The following is a 19,820-nucleotide window of genomic DNA, read 5'->3' as shown; positions in this document are numbered from 1 at the left end:
ACTTCTTCACATTTCTAAAAATCTGTCATGTACTTCTAGAAGGGACCCAAAGGGAAGCTATAGAAAAGGGTGCTTTAAAATAGCTGCAGGTTTGGAGGCTTTTATTAACAGAGTGAATTCATGGTTAAAGGTGCTCTGTAATATGAGTCACACCAAGAGCCAGACATGGCTACATGGCAGAGAGCAAACACTGGGCACTCAGTGTTTTTATTTCTCCTTCTGCACCACCAGCACATTTCTTCAATAACTGTTTAACAGGAGAGAATTAAGAGCTTACATGGACCCTGATCCTAATGTGAAAAGACTCCACTGTCTGCATGATCGCAGGCAGACAGAAAACCAAGCAACCTCGCAGTGAATGGGATGAATATGAATTTCTAGGTTTTTCTGTAAAAGCACAGTGCTGCCTTTTTTTGTATTTTAAGTCAAGATAATACTTCAAGGATATTCTTTGAATAGGCTCTTTGTGAACGCTTCAGTTATTCATTATCAGACAAAAACAGTTACAATCAGATTTTAAACAACAAATTTCCGCATGCATACTGCCCATTTGTTATTTTTCTGACTGAAGCCAGTGTAATTTTGACGCTTGATTTTTTTTTGCCCCACCTTTTGAATCCCAGCGCAGGAATATTTGTATGAAACAATATCCAGTGGGAAATAAGTTTTTTTACAGCTATTATAGCAAACAAAATTATTTCAACCTCAGGGCGAACACAATATTGCACCAACATGACCCCATCTCACCCCCAATATGGTGGAGTAACCACACAGATCCTATCAGTAAACATGAACTGGACAACCAAGATCCACAGAATACACGCCTGAAGAGCCTCTGATAGCACAGCTGCCATCTCTGCATGCATACAAATGGAAAATAAACACGCACTCGCCTATACCTTCTAATCTGAGCACTGAATACTGCTTTGTCAAAGGTGATTAAATGATAAAGAATGGCTGGAGAAAAATATGCTAGATGACACAGCGTCTAATCATAAAAAAAATTAAATTAGTGTTTTCTTTAAATCTGTATTTTTAAATTAGCGTCTGCAGATTGTTCCTTGGTTTTACAGTGCAATCAAAAAGTCACAATATCAGTGCTATCCGTCAGCAGGTAACCAAATTGGACACATTCTTCCTTCCCACTGAAAACCACCGAACTAATTTAATCAAGAGCCCAGGCTTTTCCAGAAACATAGCAACTGCTGACAAGCGATTCCACAGTTCAGCTTGAGCTCAGTAATCACAGCCTAGCATGTGTTCTCTGGAATATGACACTTGTGCTAATATGTTCTCCAGTAGTCTCCATAAAAGAGAGCAAAAACCCCACAGTTAAAACTCAACCTCCAATCCAGAGAACCCGCGGTAATTTGCTACGTATTATTTTATGCAATTTCCTTTATAGCTCGTCCTACCACCAGGTTTGAGCCTCTCATTCAGTGAAGGGGATTGGAGACTCAAAAGTGCAGCACTGTTTTCTTTCCTGCGATCCTGTTTAGGCCCTGTTGTAGCCTCTGGAAAAGTTATCTTCTGATTCCCAAGGTCCTCCTCACCAAATACATGCTCATTTACAACCCAATTCAGCATACACACTCTGCAGCTGCCTCTCTGGTGTTCACAAGGCCTATTCACGCCCAGCGGGCCACTGCGCAAGCAGCGCCGAGCTGACATATATAGATATATTTCCTCCTATGTGTGCAGAAGTCAATTTGTAAAGCGACTCCACAACACAGCGTGTTCACACAGTCGGCTCACAACCTGAGTTCTGATCTGCAGGCCGAATCGATTGGTAATTCAGTTTAAAGCTAAAATCATTACTCCCCCAGCACAGCACAGTCTTCCTCCATTAGGACTGCTAGTCCTCAACTATATATGGTAGGATTGAGGGTAAGTTCATTGTAAGCATCGCACTCTTCCTCTGCCTCTCAGTGTGAGTGCCACCACAGAAGTGAAGAGGATCCGGCGTGAGAAAAGGTTGAGGTCTTATCTGGGATCTAAATCAAGCTGATGACAGTTTAGTTCAGGCTGTGTGCTGATTATCTCCTCTCTCACACCACACTGACCACTGTGGCCTGAACCTTTGTCATCACAGCTTGCTTCGCTTTAGTAAACAAAGACCTGGAGGAACAGTTTAAACTCTTGCGGAGAAATAACCTGCCACAAAAGACCGTTTCCCTGCAAGTGAAAGAATGATGTGGAATCAGCTCTAACAGTGCGCTACCTTTAGTGAATGATCAGAGGATGTAAAATATGTATGAGATTCAGGTTAAAATTTGGATCTTTAACTTGTGGAAGCTAAGGTCTCTAAAACAGGCAAGACATAATAGATAGAGGTTGTCATGAGCAAAACCAAAAGCTGAGCCCCTGTTCCTCACATTACTACACATGGTACTGTAACATTACAAATTCTGTCACGCGGTATGAAACTAAGTTTGCATATCCAACCAAAATGACAAGCTTAACTATCAAAATAAAGGAAAAACTTTAAGCGATTTCACAGCTCAGCAAATATGTATTATGTTTTTTCAGGCTTCCCAGTCATTATGGCAGTGTTGAAAGACAGTAAAAGGCGAGCTGTAGTTGGTGCATTCAGCATATTCCTTGGGGCTAAATTTATATTCAGCACAGACGCAGTGTACAAGAGTGATAACATGGAGCCACAAACAGACCAGGGTGAAACAGCATGTGTAAGATTTTTGCATTTCTTAGTATTTGAGAATGAGATTAGTTGAGTTTACTGCGTCAATACATATATTAGTTCAGGCAGAAACTCTGTCAATCACGGAAAAGTAAACTTCTGGCACATACTGTTAGAATCCACTCATCTTCCCTCATCTAAAGCTATTTCAGGATCGTTAGCTATATGTTGTAATTTAATTATGGGTCTCCCAATTTAAAAGCACAATTACGGCCATGCTAGCAGCTCTTTGAGTCTGTGTAGTTAGAGGGGTGCTTAAAGGCAAATGCTAACATCAGCATGCTAACAAGCTAGCCATAGAAACACAGATGATGTTGAGCAGGTAATATTTATCATGTTCACAGTCAGCCTGTTGGCATGCTAACATCTGCTAATTAGCATTAAACACAAAGTACAGATGAGGCTTATTGCAATTTCATTGGATTTGCGGGTATCTAGTCATAAACCAAACAACCTACCCGCATTTGTTTTTATTATTAATATATTTTTTTGAAACAATATGAATATTCTTGGGCTTCTCTTTCATCAGGTGTTATAAATAAATGTGGATTTTAAGAGTAAACCTACTGACAATAACAGTAACACGTTAACATCATAATTATGTAGCACGTCACATCCAACAGCACAATGTACAATGAAACTAAAATACACTGAGGTTCGCCATAGCTTTATTTTCTCTAAGGCTTAAGACTCGTAAATGCTGCCAAAACAAAGATGGTCTCAGCATTTGTAATAATGGACCCATAGCCTGAGCCCCAAAGTCCCAATACTATGCAGGTCAACATCCAACATCCCGTTTTTTTTTTCTTCTAGCTGTTGAGTCTGCTCTGTACTCTCAAGAGCAAATCCTAAAAGAAAGCGCAAGCTAAATGGGGTTCCATCTTTGATCTGGCGGGGTGCAAAGCCATTGGCCCACAGCCACAAAGGAGCTTAGGTGGTGGAGAGGGCCTCAGAAACATGGTGTAGCTTTCTCACAATGGCTGCTGTTGCATGGGCACACAGCTCTTGAGGAAGCAACATGAGAAAGGCTTGGCTTGGTGGTGTTGTCTTGCTTTTACTGCTAAGCCATGTCTCAAGGCTGTTTACACTCAGCAGCTTTGAAGCGACTCCAACTCAAGATGGTATCAGAGGTGTGGATTTTAACCAAGCTTACTCTGCTCTGCTTGCCATTCTCCCACTACAGAACAAGAGTTAGCTGTGGGGTTAAGAAAGCTAATAACTAAAAATGACATGGTTAAATGTCATTCAGGAGAAGAACAGCTTTCTGGAAATGGGTTTGTTTTTGGTGGCGCTAATGGTGATGCTTGTGCTACTTCTCTGGGTTTGTCAGATGGCTATGAGCTCTGGTACTTGGATTCCCAAAAAGCTGCTGGGAGTCGAGTCCTCTCTTATTGCTCTAGCAGCACAGATGCATTTTTCTATTCCCTGTGTGCCATTACTGGCTAATGTACCCATTATAACCGGCTTTGGGAATGTGCACAGTCAAGCGTTTCTAGTGATGGACTCAACATAATCTTCAACATAATTTCTTATCTAGCAACGCAGTAAGGTAAATATTTGGGTTTTGTACTTGAACAAAAAAAAACATGTATTTAAAGACTGAGAGAAACAACATCAAGACATTCAAACAAAAGGTCTTAATACATAGTACAGCATCCTTGGCCTCGTAGCGTGCTTGGTTTGGTTCCACTTATTTTCAAGTTCAGTGATATCTGATGCTAATGCACACATATCACCTGCAAAATGAAAGAAAATGTGAAATTATTAAAAATCCTTTCAAAGAAACTATACTAAAAGTAATACTGTTAAAATAATTCTCATTTACATCTATGTGTGCAGCCAGTATGATATTTAATTTCAGATTGTTTGTCTCTTCCATTTATCTACTTGTCAAAATTCTTAAGTCCAGACTTGAAAACCTTCCTGTGTGTACTGCAACAACACTTTCCAAGTGGGTGTGCAACCTGTTTCTTTTCGGTTATTCTTACCATAAGCTCACAGTAAGCACAAACCGACTGGTTGTTCAATCTCTATAAATCTGAAAACACAAACTGCTGAGCGGTGACTCATATATCAGTCTATTATATACTACAGGACTGACTGTATTAAACAAATGGCTAGGCCTGCAGCTGGAAAAGAGAGGCAATATAGAGAGAGCAGAGGTTATTGTCTAATTTAAATCTTGGCTTCTTTCCCAGAGCTGTACCACATTCCAATTTGTGGCTGTGTTGCTTGGCGCTACTGACAGAGGTCCGGCTGCAAATACTCTTGGGCTCCTCTCCAGAAATGTGTCTCCAAACTGACAATCAACAAGTTGGCAGAGATTAACAGAATGACAGGGCCATATTAGCACAAATAATGAAAATGCACACATATAGATGTTTTGCTTTGTGCTGTTCCTGCACATGCCTTTATTTACCCTCCCCCTGTGGTTGCAATAATGTATCCATAATCATTATTACTTGATGTGCAACAACAAAGGCTCATAAAAGAAAGCCAGTGCATTGCGTCTGTAATGTCTTAGAGTTCCATAATGAAATAGCAGCTGGAAAAGACATCTGTGAACACATAGTAGTTACAGAATGGTTCAGCGGGCACTCAGAAGCAATTAGCTATTTCAAGCATTTTCTCCTTGGCATAGTATTGTCCGTTCATCTGGTAGATTGACAGCACACCAGGACTTCATTAGCAAACCTGACGGGTGTTGAGTCGCAGACATTGTTTTTCTTGGGACAGCAACCATCAGGCTAAGTGCTTCACTAATGTTTTTAACAGTAAAATGTCACTTTAACATTTCCTACTTCAAAAGCATTGTGAGATTAAGATACCAGTTTTGAATAATTACAAACGCTAAGCTTCAACTTTGATTCCATATCAGTGCACTGACATTTCAAGAGATTCGGAACAAAGACACAGTACACATCTTTTAGTCATAACGCAAAAATGATTCCTTTCCTCTGTGTAAAATGACAGGAAGGAGATCAAAGGCAGGCGGAAACCTGGAGGTCTGCTGTGTATTGAAACACGGCTTTTTTTAACAGAACAAGGTAAGTTAGCAAAGTGTTTACACATGGAAAAAATTAAAGAGCTCTAAGCAAAAATATTTTCTGTTGATGACATTTGTCAGTGTGTGGCCAATCAAATGCAACCATTTTCTCTAGACTGAATTTCCCTATTGATACTATCAGGCAAACTAGTGAAAAACAACTCCTGCATGTATATAGACACTGCAGTTAAAAAAAATGGACGACTGTAAATCAAAATAAAGTACACAAAAATGAGTCTTGTTGTAATTTGTTGACACGTTCCTCCAGCATTACTGCACTGCACTACACTACGTGAAAGTAAATAACCCTGAACCAGTCTCTTTCTACAGTTGAAAATAACAGAATACGTTGTATTTGTAGCCTTTATAGCTGTATTGATTTCCTCCTTTGACCACAGATCTGTCTGAACACTTTTATCCCATTTCTCCAGTGCAGGCGGCAAAAAAAAAGGGGGTCACTGACATTTTCTGTATTTGAGCCTTGACCTCTATTTTAGGCCCATGCTGTGAGTTTCTCCACTGAAATAAATGAGAGCAAGGCATAGTCTGCTCTGAAACTTGGTGGGAGCACATGTTCTCCCATCACTCTTCATTTGTCTTCATTACGCTAGTGCTTCTTCAATTCTCCGCCAGTATATAAAATCTGCAAAGAGCATCCGAAAGTGTGATATTGTAGCCCAAATCTCCTGGCATGCTGTTTTTTTTTCTATGCAGATGTGAGGAACGACTGAATGCAATAATCACCCAAAGCTTTTATAGCCTAAAACACCATACAAAAGGATTTCCCATGTCAGTCAGACGCTTTCAGTTAATAAACCCTGTAAGACAAATGTCACTAATCCAATTAATCAATATATAAACAGAGTCTCTGAAGACAAAAGTGATTTCAACAGGGGGCGCTCATGCTGGAAATACTGACTGCAGCTTTAAGTCAGTGAGAAACAGAATTCCCACTGTCAACTTGTCATCAGCTAATTTACCTGGAGCCAGAGGGGGAGATTCACTGGACACATAGGGAGAGTTAATCTCTTCATTTATCTTCACTAAAGAGATCGACCCAATTAGCTTTCCACATTGACTGACAGCCCTTGTGTTTCTCTTCTTAAATCAGGAGTTATGCAGTTTATGCTGGCTCCAGCTGAAGGCCTCTAAGAATTATTCGAGGGTGCTGTACAACAGTGAAATAATCATGATGTCTTTATTCAGATCTGTCGAGTCTGAAATATTCACCACTGCAATTTACTGTGACTGATTAGCCAATGGAAGGGTTGCTTGGGGATAGCTCTCCAGAGTTCTGTAATTGAGCGGATTTGACTTGGGAGAGGTTTTTTTCTGCTGATAACTACACACATTCCCCTTTTTAATGTACTTTTCTTTTTTTAGCCTCTCCTAAGAGCCAGTGCACATCAGAATTATGATGCTTGCAGAAACAGCAAGTATGTAGGACAGTTTATATTCTGATGGCCGTCCCTAGAAAATGTGATTCCACATTGTGTTTCGTGTGATGATTTACCAAAGTATCCCTGGCTGTAGCCCAGAGACAAGTCAGTGTCAGTTGACCTGGCCACTGCAGAACTGTCAGCTCTAGAAACTCAAAGATCAACAACAATAGCCCTGCAGACTACCATCGTGGCTTCTGACATCCCATGATACATACAATATAGAGAACGTTGATGCACATGCCACTACTAATTTTGGATTACGAGCAGTGTTGGGGGTAGCACGCTACAAAGTAACACGTTAGAGGACCTAGATTACTTTTTTTGTTTCAACAAGTAGTGCAATGTGTTAATTTTGCAATAAAAATAATCAGTTATTTAATTACCTTTCCACATAAGCAAGCTGTTACTGCTAAACTTTTATCGTATTTCCCTGTTCCTTTTGTTACCAAAACCAAAAAAGGAATATCCCCAACACATTTTTAAACTTGTACAATGTAGGCCTACTGTAAGCTACACAAGTCAGTGTTTTATTGTTTTCATAGAGGCAGCTGTGCCCAATATGCCTCTGCCCAGTTCACTGTCAGATCATTATTCGCCAAAAGGTGCCACCTATCAAGTACCTTCGGTTTCTGTTTACATTCATGTTCTTCAAATAATTGAACTTCTTTCATTGCAGTTGGGTCATTCCTGTTATTAGCCAGCAGAGTTACAGATTATGGCCTGTAGACAATACATTCAAAGGTAAACATTCAGTAGGCTACGCGCCCTCATTATGTTGGACATTATATCCAACATGCACAAGGAATCGTAAAGGGATTTTCATGTATGGTAACGCAACAAGTTACTTTTTAATGGCAGTAATCTTGTATTAAGCAAGTTACTTACTCTATTCATTTCATCATTTGGCATCTTTTAGATTTCTTTGGGGGGAAGATTATGTATATAAAACAGTCATTTTGACAAAAGCAGCCCAACTATCCTAGCCATATGGGGTTATTTAAAAGAGAGGCTATACAATAATAAGCGTAAGAAACACACATTCTCCCTCTTACAAATCAAAAGTTAAACAATAAGTAAATTCAATGCATTGTTGCACAATTTAATACAGAGATTTTGCTGAAACCACAAAACCAGTATGACCAGAAGCTTGTGGTGGCAAATGTTAGAAAATGCTAGCAGGCTTTAGATATATATTGTTGTTTAACTGACATGACAAAGTCAGTTTGCTGCATTTATGAGTCTTACCTTCTGCTGATTTCATACTACATTTTAACATTTACCGATATTTTGTAATTTTCACTACTTGCCACAGTCGCCGCTGTTTAACAAAAGTTACATAGGATTGAGAACTGAGGTAACATTTCAATAAATATCTCTCAATTTCTAATAATTACTGGCTTTCTTTCACAAGTCGCATCCTGTTGAAATTGTTGAAATTGGATATTGATAAGTGACTTGTGACATTTTTACAAAAGTATGGTTACATATTCTGTAGCTGGCACAGATATGTGAGGGATTGCAAGGCTGAAAAACGGATAATAAACATTGCACTGAAATGGGTAAGCCATCAAATAATGTCTAATAATGAGCTGTTTCATCTTAATCCTGTATGGGTAATTATGAGATTAATATGTCAATGCTGGTTTTGGCAGGTTCTGCAGCCAGGAAGGGCTATATTTACCACAGTTATTGTACCACAATGCACTGACAACAGCTTTCTTTCACATTAAATCTTATATTGTACAGACAAAATAGAGATGCTGTTATTCTTTTCCAAAACACACCACTAATGCTCTGGGGCATGATTTGTCATTGTTATTCAGTGCTCGCTCACCTACACTTAAAACGTGATCCTTCTGGATTTTAATTAAGCACCAAGGTACCTCCCAAGGGGTTCTGGCTTGGCAAAGGAAACTACTTTGATTTATGTACTACTTTGTTGTTCCTGCTCGAAGCATGCCTGTTATGAGAGACTGTGGTGATGAATGAAAGAACCGGGCAATTATTTTTATTTGTTAATTAGTTCCCGGAATGCATTCTTCTGAAAATATCAATACACATCTCCATACCTCACAGCAATCAAACATATACTAAATCAACAAAAGCTGAATTTGCCTCAGTGTGTTCAGCATGCCAACAGAACAATACAGGATAATGCAACCCCCCCCCCCCATGTATTATATTATGATGATACATAGTAAGTAAACGTGATTTTATAGTTGGATGTATCAATGCACAAGGCAAAACAATAAACCACATAAAAACATTAAAAAGGTACAGGTATAGTGAATACACCTTTCAGATAGACGGACATACAGTATATTCGAGGTGTTCACACCTACTATAAGATCCCCAAAGTATTGTACTTCAGCCAAAGATAATACTGTCGTTGCTCTTTCTAGACAGGTATTACTTATTCAGTAATCGTATAGCATGGACAGAAGCCAGTTTTCAATTTGAAACTTAAAGTATTGGCAGGAGTATAATCCAGACTACCCAGGTGCACAATATGCAGCTGTTTTTAATAACAGGCCACATGCCCTGCAATAACAGATGACAAATATTCACAGGTGATGTAATATTGTTTAGACAATAACCTTTTTTATGCAATCTGGCTGCAAAAGCACTATAGCTGCTGATTATGCTATGGGGTCGATCCCAGAACTGAAGTTTCTTTCACTTTTTATTCAGGTGAGTAACTCTGGATGATTGGCTACAACGTAAAACGTGATGTAAAATTGCTGTGTTCCGACAACTTCATCTTGGCCTGCTGTGCCACACAACCACACTTCACAAATCAAAGCAGTAGCTGAAGACATATCTCACGGTGAGAGTTGAAAGTGAAGGTGGTCAGCCTCCTCAGTGACACAAGAATGGTTCCAGAGACAGACCTTGTACGAGGTCGGCTCTACTAGATGCATATCAGAAGCTAATGGAGTCTCAAAACCACAGGGGTGCTGCGGGATCGCTACGGTTTGCTCGTGGAACTGGTGAAGGTCACCACTGCTGAGCTGAGCAGCCACAAGCCCTCATAAAACCATGCAGCGTATCATTATTTTCAAAGTGTTTCATTATGGACGGTTAACCTTGGCTAACTCCGACCTAACACTTTAATCAGCTGCCTGTATTGCCTTTGAAACAGTGTAATCATTCAGCTTCTCTTGTTTATCAGCAGGAGAGACACAAATGTAGTGGAAACTATTTAACAAAAAATTTAAAAAGAGACTGTGCAGGTATTTGAAAAGTTACACCATGAGTTAGAACCTCCAAAGATGAGGAACTAGATCCGTTTCCTTGGACGGAATGTCAATTCAAGAATCATCAGTGGCAGTCCAGGGAGGGGAGCCCTGCCAATCTTGAAGCCTCACAGACCTTGATCTTGTTTCTGTTTCTCCTGCCATACCACACACTGACCGCATGTGAGAGTCCACGAGCCAGCAGAAACACACATATCACAATAAACAAGGACATGCTGTGAATGAGCCTCTACTTCAACTCTCAAAAATATCAGAAGTCTGCTCAAGAATTCCATGGACACCATTCATCAGTAGAGGTTTCAGGGACTGGACCTTTATTATGTGGCTGGAGCTTTTACTAAGGCCATGTCCATTGTTCCTTTTGATCGTGTAACTGAGTAAAAACTAGACAGATTCATGAATAATGCATGATTTTCATCCGACTGCAAATCGGACATAAAGAATCTTCAAAGTAGTTATATTTCAGTAACATGTTTAGTGCTTTGCTCATTTAAATTGTTGGGCAATTATAGTCAAAAGAATGATGTAAGAGTGATGCAATGAGTCAACAGTGTTTTCTAAAAAAAAAAGTGTACTCTTTGCAGAAGATCTTTAATTTGTCTTCCCTCCAGTATCCAGCCTTGGCAACCAATGCATATCTAACATTTTCAGGCTCTTCATTGAGGGTTAGGGGAAGATTACGATCTTAGATCAATACTTAAAAGGTGATAAGTTAGTGACTCAGCAAGGACAAGGGCATAAATATAAAGAAAAACTAAAATTAGCAATGAGTAATTGCTGTTTACTTCCTGTGCAGAAGGGACTTTTACATAAACTTTAAGATGGATACATGATACATGGTACAGGAAAGACATAATAGGCAAACATATTCTTCTAAAAACAGCTGTTTCATTCATCACGGTACAGCGAGACAACCCTCCATCAGTGCACTGTATTTAGATCTTGATATCATTCAAATTGAACATGAATTAAGACAAAACAAAACAAAGTATTAATGCCAGAGAATATTCTTACAGTCTAATGCATGTATATAAAATATCCAATCAAACTGATGGGGTGAGATGGCAGTTATCCAATTCTAGGAAACTATTAAAGCTCATTTCGGGGGGTGAAGTAGGTTTATAGGCTGCGGCATTATAGCTAAGGCAGTAACCGCTCAGATAGACCTTAATATTATACAACTGCCATGTTTAAGAAGGGAGTGTTTGACAATAACAATAATCTAGAAGATATTCGCCAAGTATGTACCAGTATGAGCACAATCATGCAAAATGGGTGCAAAGTGGTTATCAAGCTTGCTTATTTTACCTAGAAGCAGCAAATATAAGTCTGTTTTTGTGTTTTAAAGTGATGCTTACTTGTTTTTCCTGTGTGATATACACGCTAGCATGCCATCTATTTCACCATTCAAATAAAACTTTCATTTACCCCCATTGTTTAAGCTCTTTGTCCAACGGGTCTGAGGGATATTTGCACACCTGCTACTGTTGTCAGTGCTTTTAGTGCAACCTGGTAACACGCTGCATTATGGGAATGTGTGAAGAAGGAGGGGGGCAGGTGAAAAATGGTGCATTAATCACACTGCGCTACATATAATACTACACACACCTGCAGCCCATCCACCTCTAATGAGAAGGAAATTCACATTCAACCTGATACATGAACAACAGTGACTAATATTTCAATAATTTCAATACAATAATTCTTGTTTGGCTGACGGGACTAATTCATGTTTCACAGGAATAATATCATAATTTTGACTATGTGAAATTCTGCATTGGAAGCTGACTTACAACTAAATACCAGAAACAGCTGGAAGAAAGGAAGTCTAATAACTTGTCTTCTACTAGTCCAGCATAGAAATTATTACCCATAACTGTGTGAGACTGAGGACATTTGTCAGTGGCCTGTGCTCCTTGAAAAGAGCTTAGGAGAAGGGCTTAAGTCAAAAAAGGCAAGTTAAAAGAAAAACAGCTCAATGTTTTGATACGGTCTGTGAGCCCATTAAGAGAATTGGACATTAGATATGTGAAACATGGAATGGCTGCCTCTCTGGAAAGCTTTAAAAATGAATGTGTCTTAACAGCGAGGCTAACCACTAAAGGGACACAACACTTATTGAATCAGCCAACCAGAAGTGATTGACTGGTCCTTTTGAAAACTGCTTAATTCACAGTAAAAGCACTTTTCTGGGGCACGCAGAGTTTTTCCCCTTCCTTTTAATAAGTCAGCAAGGTTGAAGCTGTCAAAGATGTAGCGAGCCAAAACCAGATTAAAACAGTTTGTCATGGTGGAAAAATATCTCTTGTGGGGGCCCTGCTTTGATTCAAAGGGGCACAGTATTCACAAAAATATGAGAAGACTCCTTCAAATGCCTACAGGAGGTTCACTTTACCTTTGACCATAAAAAATAACCTAACCTAACAGTAGATTTACTATTTTTCATAGCAAAACTCTAGTAACTGAAGTGCTTTTGGTACTCAAGTCAAGTTGTTTCTCAGTCTAGTCGTAAGATCATCAAATCCTCAAACTAAAACTCAACCCCCTCACTGACCTTGACAGTGTCATCTACTCTTCTTTTATAGTAAGCTGCAGATAAGGTTAACAACTTTCTCATCGATGAGTTCAGTCTGTGCGGTGGTAAGCCTTACAGAAGATTTTTTTGGAGTAGGCTTAGGTTCTGTAGCTATGTGCATCTCCTTACAAAAAAACACTTCAGTTTAAATAGGTTTGTGTAAAGTAGTGTATGGTTTTATCTTTTATGCTACATGTGGTTCAATCACCATCAAAATAAATGAAACACTGGGGTTATTACTGTCAGGTTTCATTTGCACTGTAATGATGCATTAAATAATTACAGATTTTGGAATAAGGCAAGGAGGAATATTCATTTGACCACAATCATTTGAATACCAGATTGCACTGTAGTGCACCTAAACGGTGTACATGATGATAGGAAATAAGGAACAAAAAGAGTTATTAAAGCGATCAATAATAGAGCTTCTGTTCATTTTCAGGATATTTAAATAACCAGACAAGCACTACAACTGAAAAACCAACTTCTCTCTCGTGACTTTGATGTCAAAATAAAACTCTTCCTCAGGCACTTACATGGTTTGATGGATGGTGTAGTGATGTTGTGTACCTGATCAAAATCCAATAACAAATGCGACTCTCCTGTGGATTCATCCTCTTTGTACCACTGAAAGAGATGTTTTTTCAAAACAGCCATATAGCTACAAATAGTCCAGAAAGAGAAGGTTGTTTTAGTTCAATAAGGACCACCACTGCCAGAGTTAAGACTCAAAATTATACACACATTGTAGACCTACACAGTGCAATACAGCTCTTTTTTAAAATTAGAATTATATTAATTCCCCACACCTTACTGCATGCACATGCTTAAAAGAGCATACTTTCTTACTTTTATGTTAGTTGTTACGTTGTTTTTGTACCTTGTGGTTCATTCCTGTACTGTACAAAACTATAAATAAAATATCTAGCTATCTACACATCTCTATCTAACGACATTCAACAAGTAAGACAGGTGTGACAACCATGTGAGGCCCAGTGGGTCCACAACCCACTAGTGAATAACAACAACTTTAGAGTGTGAGGTCTGCCTAAATGAAACACACTGAGTAATGTACGTGGAGAAGTAATAAGTGGATTTATGAAAAGTGATGGCAAGCATTACGGAAGGCCTTTATGAGCGCTGATCTGGGTAATGGTCTATGTCTGTCTAAGATTTCGGAGCCTTTGTCCTACACACCTCATAAACAAATCAGACAACCTGATCTTATGTTCCCCACAGGATCAGACCCTTGGTTCAGATCATCAGATTATACTGGTAAAACAAGTTGAAAGTGAACAGACCTGGGCGTGTACATCTGTGCCATATCTCAACATCTCTACAATGACTTACAAAATAAAGAGAGTGACAGGTGTGATAATGTGGTTCCACAGGAATCAGAAACTATCAGGCTCTACAAAACTGCAAGGCTGCTGCAGCAACCCTTAAAAGTCGGTTTTCATACACGTTTATAGAGTTTCTACCAATATGTCTCTATTGCTCCCACATCAGTGTAGGATCATAGCAGCTATACCATCAGCTTTGTTCAGCAGAAATAAGCGTTAAGACACCATGCAGGAAGTGGAGAGCTGTGCATTGACAAAATGTTAACGTCTGCTCTGTGTAGACATGTGTGTAGTGCCGTCTGTCAAACAGAGCAGACATTCTTAGAGGCAGGAACTCCAAGTACAGTGTGTCTTCGAGCAGGCGGACTAAAAATAACACTCTCTAATCCTATTGGGAAAATTAGGTGTTTAATAAATCTGTTGAACTACATCTCCTGACAAGCTACAATTAAAAGACTCAGCAAAACATGCCAGCTATTCACTTCTTGGACACTTTAAACATTTAACATGCACCTTGAAGTCATATCCATCAACTGAGTTTGACAAAGCAGACAGCCTCTGAGGTTACACCCCACCCCCCAACACACACACACACACACACACACTTAAAGCTGTGTTTGGATATGTTTAGAATGTGTGATGAAATGGCACCAGCTGTGTACACTGGAGAGATGCACAAGGCCCCCTGGTTGAGCAGAGTGTTAACCCCTTCCCTGCAGATGAAGCAGACAGGACAAAAAAAGACAAAGAAGGTCTTGCCTGCTACGATTTGGCCACAATAAGGGGTTACTGTCCAGGGTTTTGTTGCTGTAGGAGTGCAGTAATACACTAAGGTCTTTGTTGTTTTTAGTTTCCTTACACATGTATGGGTCAGTAGGGACCACATGAACCATGAGCAGGCTTCTGTTTCACCTACACCACATTTTACAAGCTCAATAAAATCCTAATAATTGCAGCTGCAGCGCTACATCATCACGTCAAGTCTTACAGTTTGACCAACTTCCTAATCATTGTTTTTACACCACAGTCTTTCATATCATAAGCGGATGATAAAATACAAACTAAATGTTAAATAGAATATCAGGAGTACTTACACATACACACACACACACACACACAATCAACCAAACTGTTAAAAGTTTTAATCAATAAGCCAATAATAAGTCAATAATTACAACCGCAATGTGATTTCATGCTGAACATGGCACGAGGAGTTTTCCACGACAGTATACCACAGCAAAGTTGTTAAGCTTAACTTGTTGAGGTGTTGTGCAGCCTGTCGCATGCAGCTTGCTTACGGGAAAGAAAATGCCGAAAAAAGTGTTTTTGTAGACACATTTCTGATTAATAAATTTTGCATCTGGTGTAGAAATGGAGGACTCTACCACTACCAGTAAAAACTAGAGTTAATTTCTGAATGTAAAATCATTGAATGTCTACTGCACAAACAATATTGACCACAAATAGTAACAAAAATGGGTTAAGATTTCATGAACATCTGACAGATTATAACTTCAAGTCAACAGAGGTTGTCATTGACCAGAAATTTTACAATAACTTGTCTTTGGAGGTTGAACCGCTTTACCAAACACAAAAGTTGTATGTCCCCTTATGGCGCCCAACATCAACAATAACACAATGGGACGGTAACCATAGACTGTATGATGGTAACACAGGATTACTTTAGTATGCACTTTTCCATCTCCAGTGCACAATGAAGCTATTTGTCTACATGCCAGTAAAATGCTCTGATGTATGGTCAATTTTAAAACTACAAAGAATGATGATGTCTCAATGGTGCTGGTATTAGTTTTGCAAATAAACCTGTAAAAGTGTTAGCACCAGTGCAGGTGAAGAATTTGTACTAACATCTGTTGGTAATTTCAGTCTGCGCCTGGAGGTAATGAAAGTCCACACTAAATGGATACTGTATCTGAAACATTAATAAGCCTTAAGAAAAAAGTAGACCAGATGGCCATAAATATGGGAATAACACTGGGTCCCATTTATGAAACCATTAAAGTCAATCACTTTTGACTTTTACAAATACCAAAACCAATCAAATCCAAACAGCTCCTCGTCTTTGGTTAATTCTGTGTATGACTGAGACTTTAACTATCTCGCATCACTGGCATCAACAAAATACGAAACTGGACAAATGATAACTAGATGCATAAATATATATAAGCCTTTGCTTTCATTTAAGTTTTCCAAACTTTAAAAAGGCAGCTCTTGTACATTTTACTGACTACAACCAGGTGTTAACACAAGCCAAAGAGCCAATAAAACTAAGAATCATTATCACAGATAAATTGAAAACAACGCAACTTCAAGTAACAACCAATCAGTAAAAGTATTGGCCTTGGCGGGTATGCCCTTGAGCATAGCTGATCCGTGTTCAACCTTAAGTCAAGGTAGTTTAAGAGAAACGGACCCTGCTGTGACAGCCCTGTCACCCTCCTGAACACATCAACACCAATTCTGTTTAAAACTCAAACCTTTACAATTTGCTTTAAGGAGAGTTTTGATAAAAAGGAACGGCTTTTAATTCTATCAGATTACAGCACATGAATTTTCTTGCTAAATGTATTTTATGAGCATTATTCAGCTGTGTGAAGTTGCATGTTTCTCTTCAGCACTGCTGTTTCTCCTTCATCTCAGTGCCAAAACACAGTCAGCTTCATTAGCCATGACTGCAGCACCTAATTAAGTTTGTGCTACTCGTTTGGATTTTTCTGTAAATTTAAAAGAATCTCTGATGTGTCAAAGTGCCTCTGGGCCATTCTGTCTCTGTTGTCATTAAAATTGAACATTTCCTGGGCCAGCGTTTTGAGAGGGTATTGCCTGTTTTCAAAATCAAAAGTCTAGTGAAGTTTTGCTGTTTGCAAAAGGTGCAGTGACAGCTTATAAATAGATTAAAGAAGGAATGATTCAGTTCTGTGTGACTTATAAACATGCCAAATCTTTTGGATGACAAAACGCTCCGCATTGTGCAACCTTTCAGTGAGTTGATTCAAATAAATTGGAGGCTTATTTGAAAGATGTATGCAAAAGAGCCCATTTGTTCACCATGGAAAAAAACATCATAATTAGCATGAAATCCAGGCTTTGTACTCTCCCTCTCTGTCTCTCCAACATAACTGGAGATACTGGATAAGCACCTTCTCACCACCCTCCCTCTCGCTCTCTGCCTCTTTTTGCATTGTGGCCAATTACTGTTACAGATGGAAAATTTCACTTGACCTGGGGAATTTATGAGCAGGAATAAAATCAAAGTTCAACTCTTACACCGATTCAAAGCAATGTAGTTAAGATTTCTCAAGGCTGATGAAGACATGATGAAACTGGGCACATATGACAACTTGGCCACATGACAAAGAGCTGATGAAATAGTGAGACAAACCTGGTAACTGTTTTGAGCAGCATCAGATTGCAAGAGCAAACAGAGCTGCACTATAGGGCTGAATAATTTGGGAGCGGGTAGTGTGTGTGTGTGTGTGTGTGTGTGTGTGTGTGAATGAGATGGGGGGGGAGGGACCGGGGGATGTAAGGGGCACCATTGTTAAAACTTTATAAAAACAGCACGCTGCAGTTTTGTCATTAGCCTGTCACAGTGATGTTCCCTTTTGCTGGGGTACAAGGGAGTCAAGCTCCTGATGGATAATGGGCTGAATAGTGTTACATCACTGACAAAATATCATAAACTGTGTTTTATATAACCCCTGCCTCTCATTCGAGAGTTAATAACCTTGTCATACCTCAGCAATGTTCTCACTTACAACTTAGAAGCAGGGCTGCTTGTAGACAGACGTAAGGAAGTGAATAAAACAACTTGCTACAACAATGCTGAAAATAGGCCATCTAACCTGGTAGTGAGCAGATAAAACTGTGTTGTATATTATGTGGCTGCCTCTATTAGTATGACAGTCTGAGGGTTGCCATGTTTAAGATAAGTGCACAACACAGCGCAATGCTGACAATGAATGCATTCATACTGAACAGATACAAAGTGTGCTGTCTGTGTCACTTTCTGGGTGTTTGTGTGTTTCTATTTAGAGCTGTGAAAATGTATAACCAGCGAGTTCATTTTTATCTCTACCTCCAGAAGCTATCAACAGCCACCCCGATTGGCTAGTTAACTACTCTATATAAAGTTGTAATGCATAAGAACTGTTATGATGATGTTGTGCATTAAGAGGAGGAACACAATAATAGATCTACATGCCAAAGTGTTTCTACAACATGATATTTAACTGCATAGTGTGGAGAGGGTCATGAAACAGGATCACCGTCCAGCAGAGCAGTGTATTGGACATTTGATGCACTGTATCTTGCTATCATCACATTGGAACCCTGTAATGTTGGGTGCTGATGCAATGATCCAGCACTGGTGTTTAGGAGCATGTGTAACTGTATAGCCAACAGCGCCCATGACTGCGGATCACATCACTCTGGTGAGAGTTTGGCAGTGCAGTGTGGCTTACTCTGAGCTGGACAAAAGTAACACCGTGACGATACACTTCTCTGATGCTCTCATTCCCATTGCAAATACACCACCAATAAAGTTTGTGGCCAGCATTAATTAAGCAGCGCCAGAAAGACTTAATGGTGAGTGGCTGAAGTCAGAGAGAAACAAGTCTAGGCAACTAAGAAAATTAACATATCACTGTAGTTTGAATTCAACTTAATTTAGGACAGATTTTTCACTCACTAAAGCTGGATCAGCCCGGAGTTACGGCGCACTCATGGTTTCAGCACCAGCGTGGTCACGCAACACAAAACTAGGCTAAAGCACTAAAACAGAAAGCGTCTCCCACCTTATTGAAGTTGTAGTAGCCCAAACAGTGGGCAAAATCCAGGTTCGGTGGATCTCCCGGAATAGAATTTCCACCAGCAGACGGATAAAATCTTACATCCATGGTGAGTGAGGGAGCCTCGCAGCTGTAGCCGACTCTGCACGGAGATCAATTTGTTTCTGCCGTTTACAATCCAAGAGCACACACAGGGAGAAGAGAGGCGGTGAAACTGACCCAAGCTTTGTTGGGGATGAATGAGATAATGCGGGGAAGGGGGTGGGAGGTTCGGGTAAAGTTTGGATATTCCTCCTCTACACCTGGTTTGGTCGCTTCATTTCTGAGTGAGACCACATGAAGGTTGGGGTGAGCAGAATAAGCTGTCCCTCAAGGAGCAATAGACGCTGTGTGCCCATGCATTTACACACAGCTGCTGCTGTATACAAAGAAGCCACGAGACCGGCGACTGAGCGTGGGTCCACCTCCTTTTCCCTCCCCCTTATGCAGGAAAAAAAAAAATTGAAAACTGTAATAAAGTGCCAACCGCGAAGCAAGTTCGCACGGCAAAACAGTACGCGTGCTCTGAAATGTGTCCGTATCCTCCCGCTCAGAAGTTTATTTCTCGAACTTAGAAAACTAGTTGGTGAAGCGCAGTTTGAGTCAGAA

The 19,820-nt window shown here is 39.7% G+C and overlaps 1 protein-coding gene across 1 annotated transcript in view; it reads right to left on the bottom strand.

Moving 5' to 3' along the window:
• Positions 1 to 19,280, bottom strand: part of tox3 (TOX high mobility group box family member 3) — a 40,138-nt gene extending 20,858 nt beyond the window's left edge. The window contains exon 1 of the mRNA XM_038701677.1: positions 19,179 to 19,280. Coding sequence (XP_038557605.1) covers positions 19,179 to 19,280 — 102 coding nt within the window. The remainder of the gene's footprint in view (positions 1 to 19,178) is intronic.
• Positions 19,281 to 19,820: the final 540 nt, after the last annotated feature.

This window comes from Micropterus salmoides, unplaced genomic scaffold, assembly GCF_014851395.1.
Source record: "Micropterus salmoides isolate LMB-PRFRI ecotype aquatic unplaced genomic scaffold, ASM1485139v1 Ms_hic_scaffold_6, whole genome shotgun sequence".
In the NCBI taxonomy this organism is placed as follows: domain Eukaryota; kingdom Metazoa; phylum Chordata; class Actinopteri; order Centrarchiformes; family Centrarchidae; genus Micropterus; species Micropterus salmoides.
This window is presented reverse-complemented; position numbering and strand designations above follow the sequence as displayed.